At 38.4% G+C, this 15219-nt stretch overlaps 1 protein-coding gene across 12 annotated transcripts in view; it reads right to left on the minus strand.

Moving 5' to 3' along the window:
* LOC134541305 (gastrula zinc finger protein XlCGF57.1-like) overlaps positions 1-15219 on the minus strand; it is a 531604-nt gene that overhangs the window by 384709 nt on the left and 131676 nt on the right. For 8 of the 12 annotated variants that reach the window (XM_063384636.1, XM_063384637.1, XM_063384639.1 and 5 more), the window contains one exon: positions 3502-3582. In XM_063384636.1, coding sequence (XP_063240706.1) covers positions 3502-3582 — 81 coding nt within the window. Of the gene's footprint in view, positions 1-1839; positions 1997-3501; positions 3583-15219 lie in introns of those variants that run through there. The other 4 variants (XM_063384657.1, XM_063384642.1, XM_063384641.1 and 1 more) reach the window with 3 other exon arrangements.

The raw sequence follows: 15219 nt of genomic DNA on the forward strand, positions 1-15219 counted from the left end.
TTAAATTGACCGAGGTCTCATCATTTACGCCATTAAATGTGTGATATAAAGTCCGTTAAAATTTTTTCTGAAACTTCCTGTCTCAAATAATGGCGCACGTAAATATGAAGAAAAGACAAATGAACAACAACATACGAAGAAATATGGATAATGTACCATAACTACAGTACAAACCAAATAGTTATTTTAAGATAATTACCATAAAAAGAACAAGATTCTTTGTAGAATACCATAATTACTACAGAAACATGATAGCAGGATAGCTACCATATTTGCACTATAGTTACCATAACAACCAAGATGTATATTTACCGTGATAGTAATGTATTATTTATTTATGACATATTAAATTAAAGAACATTGTTAAAAAAAAAAGGATGTTAAACTTTGATATGTACGGTTGGCACATGTTGCTAAGAAATAATGCGATCTGAGAGAATGCAGTAGTACTACGAAAAGTGAAAATGGTACTTGTGGATTTTTAGGTTATGGCAGTCCCTTTCGTTTTTCAGTAATATCGGCCGAAAATTAACAAGCGTACTGTATCGGAAGTCGGCAGAAATGCCGATTCAACTAAATATTGGCAAAATCGGCTTCTTCAGTACAGCTCTACATTTGATGACATGAGTAAACATATTTCAGACTTCAGGATATTGAAAAAGACTTTAATTTCCATGTAGGTTTATTGTGTGTATGTTTTTTTTGCAAGTGTAAATTGAATTAAGTAAAATGCTTTTATTTTTATTACTTTCAATTGATTAAACTTTAATGACCAGTTACAGATATTTGTGACACTAATTTTGAGGTTAAGCAATTTTACTAAAGCATTCCAGTCAAGCAGGTTGCCAGCGAGAGACGCTTCTCTTCTGCTGGAAACACTATCTCCAATCGTAGAGCTAATTTAACTCCTCAACGTGCAGAACAAATTATTGTTCTGCATGATAGATTAAAGAACAGAATTTAATACTCTGTGACAATCTCTCTCAGAATTATTGTGCTGAAAAGTGGAAATGTTGAAACAATGTGAATGTACTTTTAAAACAACATGATTTTTGGTGCTAAGTTTGTTGAAGCTCAGTAAGGACTCCAGAAAAATTGACAAGGATGAAATTTTTCCAAAGATATGTTACATTTACACAAACATATACTTGGTTATGTTTGTTGGATGATATCAGTTACTAATGAACCAATGGAAACAGGTAAGATTCAATGGAAACAGGTAAAATTCAATGGAAAAAAATGTTATTTTCTTCTAGCAGTGCAAAATGTAAACACACACTGTAAATAGTTACCCAAAATTAAAAAGCCCACATCAATTCAATACTTTATTCAAACATTATACTAAGTTTAAGATAAAAATAATTTCCCAAAAGTGTAACTGTACCACAAAAGCTCGAGCTCGGCTCGAAGTAAAATTCTTAGGCTCGCAGACTTCTAGTTATTTATAGAAAAAATTCTAACCGCTAATCTGTACTAAAACTGAAATTTCTCAAGAAAAATTTTTTGTCTTTATATACACTTATACCAGAAATGTACCAAACTACATGTGATAAAGTCAAGGGATTTTTAGTGCAAGCAGAATACATCTCACTTACATTAGATATGTGGACATCATCTATTAAAAGATTCGGGTTTGGGTTCGAGATTCGGCAATTCCAGTCTAGGATTTGAGTTAGGATTCGGATTCGAGGAAATCAGGATTCGCCCCATCCCTACATTCTATGTAGCTGCACTGTGTACTCAACACATTTACTCACCACTAAACCCACACAGACCTATGTATTAGCTACTGCTCAGAATAACCTGCATAACACTGTAGTTATAGAGTATTGCAAGTACCTGCAGCTATAGGGTGCTCTTCTATAGTTATCTCCTCCTTCACTTGTTGCTTGCACAGAGTGTAGTCCTGGCTGGCAGAGGAACTGCCGGGTTCTGGCTGCCAGCTGTCTTCACACTGCAACACAACCACCAGCCATGTCACCCCAGCACCTGACGACTTAGCACACCTGCCGATATTAGTAATATTAGTGGTACTATACATGAGTTGTACTCTACAATACTACTAGCACATGTGCCAATGTTAGTTACAAGACAACTAGTATACCTGTCAACGTGAGTCGTACACTAAAAGTCTAACTGAACATTTGCCAATATAAATTGTACACTACAATACTATTAGAAAATCTGCTTATATGATTGGTACACTACATAACTACTAGCAAAACTGCCAATATGCTTATATAGTTTGTATTTTTAAAAAAAAAGGAGAGAGGTTAAAAAATATTCCAAAGACACCAACGAAGGGGAATTTGAAGATTTAGGTGGAGTTGGTAGTGTGGGATTTTTATCCACTAAAAATAATCCTCTCTTTTCTAACCCTCACCATGAGCAGAGGGCAACCAGACTGGAAACCGCGATTGCATTACTTCAGTCTGAAACCGAATTGAAGGCATTTTGGCCATCGAATGTAAAAGGAACACAGAGTCTTCTGTTTTGTTGGCGGCCTATCCAGGGTTTATCCACGATGTTGAGTACCTGTTCAATGGCAGTTATCGTTGAACAGCCTTTCCTGAAGCCATGCTGGTAGTCTGCAAGGCCACCTGCTTTCTCTATCGCGATCGTTATTCGGATTTCGAGGAGCTTTTCGAGCAGTTTACCAGCTACATCCAGCATGCATAGAGGTCTGTATGATGATGACGTGATTGGTGGTCCCTTGCCCTTTTGTAATAGCACAAGGTGTTGATGGTTCCATCTCTTGCTGAAACTTACAGGGGAAAGACAGACATTATAAATAGTGAGGAGGATGTCCGGAAACTCGTTCGCTACTAGCTTAATAACGTTTGTTGGTATTCCATCTGGCCCCGGTGCTATTCCCAGTTTTTAAGGACGTCACCGCCTCTTCATTTTCACGAACGGTAAACGGTGGAATATTGGACGATTGTCGGCGCTCCCTGGGATTCCTAAGTGGATGACGTTGGAAGAGGTCAGATATCAGCTCCTCGATGGACTCAGGGTCCATATGCTGATATAGTGGTGACCCACTTATGTCATTGTGTCTGAAATATAATTAAGTTGCAATTGAAGAATAGGGAACCAGTTGATTATGTCCATTCAGTGTGAAACTCCAAAAATAAAAAAAAGTTTAAACAAATTATAACAGCTTTACATAACAAACAATGAATAGTTGAAATTTCCCATAGCAACTATTCTAGCCCAGCTTTTCATTAACCAAGGCATGCACCAGGCCAGTATTAATCAGATTACTGGTGCCGGTACGAGACAGCGGGAGATACCTGCATCACGCCCCTCTCTTCAGGCAGGTGTGACAGCTGTCTGGCCAGCCTCATCGCTACATCACTAGCCGCAGCATGACAATATTATAACAATTTAAATATAAGGTTTGTATAAAATACAAGGTTCATAATAATACTTCTTAAGGGTATAGAAGGCTCGAGACCATGTGTGGGTCATAGTCTCATCTGCACAAAGCAGTCTACTCACTGGTTCATCCAACTCCTCCTTGATTGGCGGGAAACCCAGCTCGCTCGGCTCCTGCTTCACACAGAGGTCTGCATCTGCCGGCTGAAACAACAATGTGACAGTGTGACAGTGACCTGTGACAGTGTTTTAGAAGGTACAATCACCTAATTATAATTCATTACAGCTCATGCGACACAACTTTGAGAAGTTATAAAGTAAACTCTCAATTAGCAGGGTATGGATTATCCGGATTTTGGGTTATCCATGCTTAAATTTTGTTTTATTATTGTTTTGTTGAATTCTGAAGCTAGATGTGATCACTCGGGCAATCTTCTTTGCGTGGCAGGTCTATATTTTTAACCAACCTGTTACCATGTTAGGAACCTGTTTGGTCTGAGCCTTCGTATCCCCCACCCTCTCTGCTGTCACACTTGTCACACTCTAAACCTGAGGGGCATGCCCCGACTGCTGCTACACGTCTCCAGTCTGCGACTTGTTTGTTTCACCCACCGTTATTTCCGCGCGCCCATATGCCCGGCAGGTGCCCCAAGTGAAGTCTGGCTGCATTCCGCTAGAGGAAGGGACACTTAGAGAGAGAGAGTGGGGGGGGGGGGGGGGGGAGGAGGGAACTTAGCCAGAAATTATGTGTGCATGGTTTGCAATATCTTATCTTCAGCAGTTTTGAGTTAAATTTCTCTTCTCAGCAGTTGTAAAAGAAAGTGAACTAGCAAAGTAGGTGAATGGAATCTTCGTGTGTCTATCACGACAGGTTTTCAAGAAGATCAACAATATCGTTGTCTTGTATTATTTATTTCCCAAGCTTATCACCGCAACATTTCAAAAAGAACACTGCAGCACTGCACTACAAGATGTGCACGTATTGTTGCATCCATCTTTGATTTATGGAAGATTTGCTTTGTTAGGTCTGTGAAAAGCATGCCTTGGAGAATTGGCGTTCTGGAAGAGTTACTCACATACTACCGTATTTACTCGCATATAGGTTGCCATCGCATATAGGTCGCACCCATAATTTGAGGTCTTGAATTTGGTATTTAATATTCCCCCCATATAGGTCGCACCGGTAATTGAATGACGCGAACGGCCGGCGCACCGTGCATGAAAGAGTTAACGGGTACTGTAAAACTCCGCTACTACGAGAGCTGATAATGGTGTTGTACTGCAACATGTTATTTGTTTTGACAGTTTAATTATTATTTATTACGATTTATTTATTTTGTTTGCTCTATGTCTAATGTTATTTATATTTCAGAAACGGTAATTTATTTTTATGTGTGTCTATGTGAAAGTGACTCTATGGATTTTTCCCGGACTATTTGAAATTTGTATTGTTGATACCCCTCTAAGGACTAAATGAACTTTAAGACGGTAAACGGTAAAATTAACGCCGTTATTTTATAATGTAAATTATTATTTTAATAATTTTTTATTTAAATTGTACGTGAAATTTTGTAATCCGCGCTATTGTTGCGTGCGGATTTCACGTTTTATTAAGGAAATTATGTAACTGATTTTGGTTTTCGGCCAATCACAGGCCGCCATTTGAAAGTTAAGTTTTACTGGCTTAATTTAAGAAGCTAGTAGGAAAAAAGAGTTCTACAATGGCCAGCTAAGAGAGCGGTAACTTTGTGACGTCGGCGATAATAAATCCTACGAATTAGCTATTTAGCAGTAGGCATCCCGGATAATGGATGATAATTATGTATCATTAGGGAGTCCAGATACCAAAATAGGATTTATCTAAAAAGATAAATAACTTAGGAGTGTAAAATGTGAGTAAATCAAAAGTGCCAAAATCTGTTTCCTCCACTGATGCACTCGTCACGTAACTCCCGTTTTTACGTCATATCGCCGTCAGAAATTAATATAAACATTGACTTTATGAAGTAAATTGACATTATCTACGATTTTAATAAGATTTTGATATAAATTTAACGATTTTACACACTATTTTTCTAACTCAGAGGTCCTATAGATTGAGAGGCTCTGAGCTCTACCGACGACATTTCGAACCTTACTAGCCGAGGTAAATTGATTTAAGATCCCTAAAAACATAAATTAAAACTGTGTAGTTTCGACGAACCCAAATAAAGACTTTTGTAAAAACTTAAATGTGCGCACCATAACTCCTGGTAATTGGAATTTATTTGAGTTATATGATGTCAAGTACTAGTTAGGTTTTTGAATATAATTAGTAATTAAATAAATATAATTAATAAGGGTAAACTTCGAATCCATTTTTCATTTGCAATAAATAATTATATATTTTATTTGAGTGTTGTGTTATGTTATTTATAGTTTCATCTATCCCAGTGTATATTTATGTATGTTAGTACCCATTTTAATTAACACCTAACTATGGCCTACTTGATATCAGAACTTACCAGCGGAGAGCCACACAAGTAATATCAGAATTTTCTACACAGCTTAACACAGCCCAACGTGTTATATGTATGTTTGTCTCCATAGAAGTGGAGCCTAATTTAAAGTAGGAAGTATTTCTGCATAAATCTATTTGAAGGCATACACACGTATTTTCCCTACAGTGTGATAAATTGTTGTAACAAGTACTCGTAATAACCGAATATAGAAAATTGAAGTCAAGTTAGATTCCTGACTTCTTAAAAAGTCTTAATTGTAGACTATAACTCGAAAACAGTATTTTGTATTGAAAAATGCACAGAATAAAAGTAGTAGTAAATTTAATTTCGAATAAAAAAAGGCCTGTTATGATTTTTTATATCTACAGCGGTTTGCGTTTTAAACGTGCGATTGGTCTGATGTGTGAGGAAGTTCCTGACACAGATAAGATAGTGACTGGGGAAACCATTGCTTCTCCCCTTCCCTTTTTCTACTTGTTTGCCATCCAGGTGCAACATCGCCCTTCGTTTACCATTTTTTTTGGCGCTAAGTGAATTCGCGTCATGCGAGTTCAGCTATGCTAGCCGGCTGGTTGTTATTTTCGTTCAAAACGTGGCGAAGGAACTTGTGTGGATCAGGTAGAAAACATTTGGCTCTAAACGAAAGATATAAGAACAATGCTATCCTGAAATGCTGTGACATGTTTTTGGAGTAGATAATCACAGCGACAGACCGACAGGATGCGCTCCCGCCCTTGCCGTCAGCGATGTTTATTTTGACAGCTCAAGCAATTATATTTTCCACGACCCTTCACAGCGTAAAAAAAAAGAGAAAAAAAACATGTTCGAATGCAGATGGAAAAGTAACTATGCAGTAAAATAAATATACCGTATTTTCTCGCATATATGTCGCCATCGCATATAGGTCGCACCTATAATTTGAGGTCTTGAATTTGGTATTTAAGATTCCCCCCCATATAGGTCGCACCGGTAATTTAATGATGCGAACGGCCGGCGCGCCGTGCACGAAAGAGTTAACGTCCGCTACTACGAGAGCTGATAATGGCGTGATAAATTGTTGTAACAAGTACTCGTAATAACCGAATATCGAAAAATGAAGTCAAGTTAGATTCTTGACTTCTTAAAATGTCTTAATTGTAAACTATAACTCGAAAACAGTGCTTTGTATTGAAAAAATGCACAGAATAAAAGTTGTAGTAAATTTAATCACGAATAAAAAATGCCTGTTATGATTTTTTATATCTACAGCGGTTTTCGTTATGGGTTCCGATAAATACTCACACTAAGTGAAATAACGTCACGCGAGTTCGGCTATGCTAGCCGGCTGGTTGTTATTTTCGTTCAAAACGTGGCGAAGGAACTTGTGTGGATCAGGTAGAAAACATTTGGCTATAAACGAAAGATATAAGAACAATGCTATCCTGAAATGCTGTGACATGTTTTTGGAGTAGATAATCACAGCGACAGACCGACAGGATGCGCTCCCGCCCTTGCCGTCAGCGATGTTTATTTTGACAGCTCAAGCAATTATATTTTCCACGACCCTTCACAGCGTAAAAAAAAAAAGAGAAAAAAAAACATGTTCGAATGCAGATGGAAAAGTAACTATGCAGTAAAATAAATATATTTACGGCACTGCTAATTTTTTCTATTCAATAAAATTCGAGGTATTAATGATTTTTCAGCAGAAACTGCTGTGTAACTAATAAACAAATTGTATCATAATAACTTAAACTTATAAAGTATTATTAATGGCGAAGGACAGTCGTATAAGCCCATAAAAATATTTATTTGACCGAGAATGGACTATACAACCTGGCTTTTGCCGCACGCGGTGTGGGAGGGGAGAAGGAGGATGCTGACAGTTTCTCACGCAGAAGGTTGAAATAAGGGAGAGAATGTGTTGAAATGTTAGTTGGAAAAGGGGGGAGGGTGTTTTTACATGGTTTGTGATTCTGGGAGGGATGAGCCTTGAAGAATTAGTAGGGGATGGGAGAGGTAAGCGTCATGTCACGTATGACGTCAAGCCGCCGCTACCGCCAGCCTGGCCGGATGAGTTTCTTACGCTCTCGCAGAAGCTACCACAGCGACTTTTGGTGCAGGCGGGTAAGATAACATGACAGCTGAGACGGCTATTCGTGCGATAGTGGACGCGCCGAGCTCGGCTAGTCACTGCCCCCAGCTCTCGCCAAGATAAACGTGAACACATAGCGCCAAACAAAGTGTAACAGACTTGTTTTTCAGCCGATTTTACTCAAATTTTCTACTTTCTCTGCTCAAATTTTTCACGGTTTCTCAAAAAACGGTCGTATAAACGGAATGGACGCATCAGAGTGGGGTCGCATCGGCGGGATTCTACTGTATTGCAAAAAAAATTCCTCAAAAATTAAAAAATTTTTTTTTTCACATATAGGTCGCACTTCATTTTTCCCCCATCAAATCTGGTAAAAATGCCGCGACCTATATGCGAGTAAATACGGTACTCCAGCGTGGCACAAGTTTCTCTGCATGCTAGTTTTATGAAAGGACAAGGAACTTGAAAGTGATTGGTGGAACGAGAAAGAGGGGGGAAAGAGAAAGAAAAAGAAAGAGAATGAGAGAAAAGGAGAAAGAGAGGAAGAGAGAGAGAGGAGTAGTTGACTGCCGTCTCTCCACCAGACGGAGGACAACCACATGGCAACTCAGTGCTGTATTGTTTATGCCAAAAAGCTGAGACTCAGTACACAAAGACTTCACTTGTTCCCAGAATTCTACTGAAGACAATTATATAGTGTCGCCCAAATTTCAGTGCAGCTCTTACCATGAAAACTAATTTTCCAGGTATTTTATTCTTTTCAGGATTTCAATTATCAACACATCAGTAGATCCAAATTAATACAGATAATAATTGAGAGTTTACTATAGTTTAGTAATAAATGCTAACTAGGTAATGATGCCCAGTCCATCTCTCATCACCCGTGATTGTTTGTGTATTATGTTGATTATTTGATATGGTGTGGTTTATATTTGAATTGTGGTTAACAATTACAAAACAGTTAGTCTCTCTTTGTCATGTCTGAAACAGACCTATCTCGCCCTAGTGCCTGCATCTCAATGCAGTCTTTTGGCTGCTGTATATTCACAGTCGCAAGAAAAGAATAGAACATGCCAGAGTTCAAGAAGGAGGAGATTTTGCTGTTCGACGAAGGCAGTGGAGAGCGCCCTTGTTTGGGGCTTAAAAAAAACCAGCCATCTTGGAGGTGTTCTGGCTTTTACACTAGCCTTCACTCCACGCAACTCTGCTTCAGGGGAGGATGTACAAGCCTGTCATTCCTACCTGCAATTACTGATTTCTCCTGCCTTGCATCATTGTCATTACAAAGTTTTGGAATTATAGTTTCAATAATTCCTTTAAAAATCTTAGTGTAAATTGTAAATACATGTCTCCACAGGTATCAGGCAGGAAATACTTCATCTATGGATGAACTGTGATACTGTGAATGATATGTATACCTTGAAGCAATGGAAAAATGGTAATGAATGAAAAATGATTACCGTATCGACCAAAGCAGTTTTGTTTACATACTGCAGTGAAGCACCATTAACATTTCGGCCACAAACACCTAAATAAATGATACCTTATAAACAAAATACCTATATACTTCAGCAAAATTAAAATTTTTTAGGATTTTTCAGCTACCATAGATAACATTCAGTAAATCATTTCAATGCTTTGCACATAAAACATGCACTTTCACATAAGATGCAGGATATCCATTTCCATAAAGCAACAGCAGGTTTGCCAACCTTGGAGATTGACGGAACTCGTGCTGTGGAGCGTTGTCAAGTTTTGAATAAGACACGCACAGTGCTTTTTAGGGCGCGGTTACACGGGACCCTGAACTACTTCAGGTGAACATGTTTAAGTAAACACGTTTACAAACGCGAAAGTGTGCGGTTACACGGTAGTTGCTGAAAAGTGTGTTTAGCTCTAAAACCGATTGTCTACTGTCAACGAATGACTGTGTTGTTGATCTCTATTTTTTAATTGCATCCAGAAAACGCGGGATTTTCTCACTTGTTTATACAGCATTATCAGCAGAAATGAAATGTGTTTACATATTGCTCAATATTTTTTTACAAATCGGGAATTCAAACATGCACAGTAAATTTTTTAACTTATTTTTTATTATTTTTTGAGCGAGAGTACCTATCTCAGTTTTAAGAAAATTAAGGTCAGGATAAATTAAAAAATATGTATAATTATCTGTTGGTTTTTTTAATGCATTCGGTAAAATATTACTCGAACTTGTGCCAGAAACACTTTCCATCTAGAATTTCTGCAAAAGACTGTTTATATTCTAACCAGCCAATCAGAGGCTACTGTAGAAGATATGTCGATCTGAACTACTTTGCCAACCTGTTTAAGTTAAATGAGAAATGGCCTCGAACGAAACATGTTCAGACTGTGTGTAACCGCACTCAACAGCTGAACATGTTCACCTGAAGTAGTTCAGACTCCCGTGTAACCGCGCCCTAAAACACACATTTTGAGAAAAAAAGTGCACAAATTATTAAGGTAAATAATGTAATATACAGACACAATTTTGACAATGCTAAAGCTAACTGACGTCGTTATAAGGAATTTCCATCGAAGAAACCATTCCTATGTAGAAAAAAAACTTATCTAAAAAAATTCCTGAATCATAAAATAACCCTGACTTTTCCAGGTTTTTCCTAAATTGTTTTACATTCTCTGACTTTTTCCCAGTCTGTGGCCACCTTGAACCATTAGTTCAGTCCACATATCTTCTTGCACCGGAACCAGCTCATTTTGCATAACTTCTTGAGCATTTTTCACTTCTTCCTGGCATTTCTTCATCACTTCACAGTTTATTTCATGTCCTAGATCTCTGTCTTCATAACATTTGTAATGTTGCAGAACCCTGCCCTCCTAATTAAATAATTTTCTTTTAAACTTCTTTTTGTATAGGTAAATATAAATAAGTCAATGTTTTTAGAGTGGTGTGTATATTATGAGACAGTATAATCAGACGTTATGGCTTTTAATATATGTTATTTTCACTTGCTATGTGTTTTAAGAATGTACCTTGTATTTTAACAGACATTTTCTATCAGTACTATTTTTTATGTAATTTTTCACAAAGAAGTCGCTGTTCTAGATTTTTACGTGTTTAGGCCTACTTATTCAGGTTTTTCTCAATAAGTTTAATTTTGTATAGTAATTCGTATTATAATTATTATTCTTAATTTTTATTAACGTGTTGTAATATAATTATAAATCACGGGACTGTGTCTGGGCTGGTGTGATGGTTAGAAAGAGAGGCATGAGAGGCCTGTAAGTGGGAGTGAGAAAGGAACAGTACTTCCCCGCCAACCGAGATAAAGACGGTAATTCCCCCCCTGTATGGGAACTGAGTGATAACTGCTCTCTCACGGTGTGGGAGAGAGAACGAGAATGGAAGTCCCCGATTTCGATGTGAAATTGAAAAGAGACTGATCAGGGGAAGCCCAGATTTCTGTGTGTACAAGATTTTTTCATGTGTTGTAACTTGTTCTGTGATTGGCTAATATCTGTAGAGTGAATGAAGCGTGCGTGTGATTGGTCGGTGAGGTCATGTGACTTCTCCTCCCTGCGTGGAGAAGAGAGTGGCCAGACTTCACCAGTCGTCTGTCGATCGCTGCCACAGTAGGTCGCGTTCGGTGGCTTCTCATTGAATGATAATTTAATGTACTAGTAGATAATTTCACGTTGGTGGTCGGAGCCAGGCCTATTTTTTAAATCAACCTAATTCGTTTTATTTTCTTTCGGACAATGAATTAGAAATTGCGGCCACCTTCGTCGGCAGTTGGCTCGGGGCGGAATTCGTTTCGCTGGGTGCGGTCCTCTTCGAGGTCGCACCATCTTTATGTACTTGCAGTAAAACATTACTGAAGGACTTCATCTACGCTATTAATTTTCGGTAATTTCTCGTCATGCGAGCTACCAGCAGTTTTTCGACGGGCTTGAATTTGGACACGACCCTGAGAGCAAGACGGACTTTTTCGGCGGTAAACAAAGATGATCTCCCAGAACTTTCGGCGCAGCTGAGCGGTGAATGCAGTTTTTCTCTGCGGCGAGAGACAACGGGCTGATGCAGCGAGTGAAGAGTTCCAGAGCCGGCGGAAAGCAGTACATCGAGGGACAGAGCGACCCAAGGCACCATGGGACTTCAGGCCTGTCTCAACGAGGGACTTCAGGACCTCATTGCCAGACATCGAGATCGTCACTTCGCGGGACATCGCGGGAGTAATCGCCGAAAATAGCAAGTCGGAAAATGGAACTAAATTAATTGTTTGCATTTTTTGTTTTTTGTTTTGAGCATTCAAATAATATTTGTGTTAAAATTTTGTAATTTCTATATTTCATTATGACGATTAGTAGCCCAGTTGAGGTTATGGGGGGGTCAGACCAAATCTTGCAGTTACTTTTGTCAATGAACCAGAAAATTGAACGGGGATATCGGGAACTTATTCAGGGACAAAATGAAATCAAAAACAAAATGGATCAGGCAACTCACAAAATAGAAGGAAATTCACAAGAGATTGCTAAGTTAAGGAGCGAAATAGGCACACAGTTGCGACAGGAATTCGGCAGAGTGGAGAACAAATTTGATGACTTTAAAATTAATGAACAGGTAGCCACGTGTACGAACAAAGTAGATAAATGTGCAAATGAAGCAAATGTAGGAAAATGTGATAGGGAAATAATAGTGTCGAAAGAAAATGTTGAAGTTGTTGTACATAATGTACATGAGCAGGTAAACATTGAGAATGAATGTGAAAAATTCCTAGATGAGGGAAACAGCGAATGTTTGGACAATTTGGTTGAAAAAATTAGTAAATGTAGAGTTAATGGACATGTGAACAGGTTTTTGTGTAAACAGATGAGAACAGTAGAAATTGAAATGAAAATGTTCTCAGATAAACTTAAGGATGAATTTGATGAGGAAGTATTCAGTGAATTGAGTTTTTCAGATTGTGGAGAAATGATAAAAAGGGAGATTTTTTCAAAATGTAAGCAGTGATGTACCAAGATGTTGGTTGTGTGTACCGAATAGGTTACAAACTAAAATTTTCGCCTTGATTCATGTGAGAAAAACTGTGCAACATGGTCAGAGGTTTTGGGTGTGGAAGCATGTGTACAGAACTATCGCCGAGATAGTAAACAGTTTTTTGTTCTGTTCAAAGGCAAAAGAAAGTAATAGTAAATGGACAGGGGTGATGTAACCTCTGGAAACAGTGTGTGTAGACTTGTTTGACCCACTGCCGAGATGGAGAGGTAGAGTCAAAACTAGTTTTGTTGTGTTTGATGTTTTTTAAATTTTTTTTTTTTTTTTTTTGCAATTTTTGCCAATTTTTTTTGTAAGTTTTTCAGAATTTTTTGGTATTTTTTTTTTAATTGTATACTTTTTAATTATGTTTTGTATTTTGTAGAGTTTTTGTATTTTTTGAAGAATAGTTATAGTATAATATAGAAATACACAAATAAGATTTATGACAGCAAATTTTTACCAGATTCTTAGAGAGAAGAAAGATAAATACAGTGGAACCTGGATAATTCGAACTTCTTTAATTCGAAATCTTCTTTAATTCGAATTTTCCTCTTGGTCCCTAGCATTTTGTATCTAAACAATGCTAAAAATCGTGGATAATTCGAATTTTATTTTGGATAATTCGAATTTTTGGTGCGTCTAATTTAGTGAATAAATTATAAACTACGGCTCAAAAAATTGTAAATTTATCGGGAAATACGTTTTACAAACAATACTCGGCAAAAGTTAAGCGTTTGACCAAATGCGCGGTAGCTTGTAGTGTGATGACTCACCCTTCCCCTCCCGCACACTTGTGCCGAGTGCCGACCGCCTGCGCGTAGCAACAACACGCAGCAGTAATGTCTCCAAGGTCACCCCTCCCCACACTCACCCCTCTCCACTCCTTACTGTACAACTGTGCATCGTCTGTTTTGTAACATACAATGTACTGTAGCTTATTTAAAATTGTCTTTTGATGTGTGATTACGTGTAGTTTTTACGTACAGTGACGTTTAGTGAGTGAACTGTGAGAGTAGCAACCATGGCGTCGACCTCGTCTACAAAATCCCGTGCTTATAAAACTTTGACTCTAACTGAAAAAGTAGCGGCGATTAGGGAAGTGGACAAAGGCGTGAAAAAGAAATTGGAAATCGCGAAGGACTTTGGGATTCCACCCAACACTCTATCCACTTTCTTGAAGAATACAGATAAAATTCTCAGCAGTGCAGAGGAATTTGATAAAGACCGAAAACGACTACGAGAACCAGATAACCCAGACGTCGACAATTGTGTTCTTAAGTGGTTCAAGCAAGCCAGAGACAAAAAAATTCCGTTGAGTGGTCCCCTAATAAGGGTAAAGGCCGAGCAATTCGCTAAAGAATTGGGCAAACAAAATTTCAAAGCTAGCACTGGATGGCTGGATGGTTTCAAAGAACGTAATAAAATTACGTTCAAAGCAGTCTGTGGCGAAAGTGGGGCAGTGAACCAGCAAGAAGCCGGCCAGTGGAAGCGAGATTTAGAAGAGATGATCCAAGATAGAGACCCAAACAATATTTTCAATGTTGATGATACTGGCCTTTTTTTTAAATGCACACCGGACAAAACATTGGCATTTAAAAGCGAAAAATGTCATGGTGGAAAACTAAGCAAAGAAAGAGTGACGCTTTTAGTCGGAGCAAACATGGACGGCTCAGAAAAGCTGCCCTTGTTGATGATTGGAAAATCGGCTAATCCCCGTTGTTTTAAGAATGTCAAGTCGAAACCGGTGGATTACGTTAACAGCTCAAACGCTTGGATGACAGGCGACCTGTTTTCAAAGTGGCTAATAAAGTTGGACAAGAAGTTTATTAAAGAAAAGCGTCAGGTGGTCCTCTTCATCGACAACTGTACTGCGCATAACACCATACCAGTGTTGAAATGTGTTAAAGTGGTTTTTTCCCAGCCAATATGACATCTGTTGTCCAGCCAATGGACCAAGGGATTATAAAAAATTTGAAACATTTCTACAGAACCTTGCTGGTAGATAACATACTGTCCGGAGATGGAAACGCCCTGAAAATAAAGCTCGATATTCTGCAAGCTTCCAGAATGTGTAAGCAAGCGTGGGACAGAGTGAAGCCAGAAACAATCAAAAACTGTTTTAAAAAGGCAGGTTTTGTTAAAACCGAGGACGAAACTGTGGAAGCCACTGAAGCGGAAGCCATTACAGCAGCAGTCGACGGCTGGGAGAATGTGGGAGCCGACCCGACCATCTCGTACGAAGACTT

The sequence above is a fragment of the Bacillus rossius genome, chromosome 18 (assembly GCF_032445375.1).
Source record: "Bacillus rossius redtenbacheri isolate Brsri chromosome 18, Brsri_v3, whole genome shotgun sequence".
Classification (NCBI taxonomy): Eukaryota; Metazoa; Arthropoda; class Insecta; order Phasmatodea; family Bacillidae; genus Bacillus; species Bacillus rossius.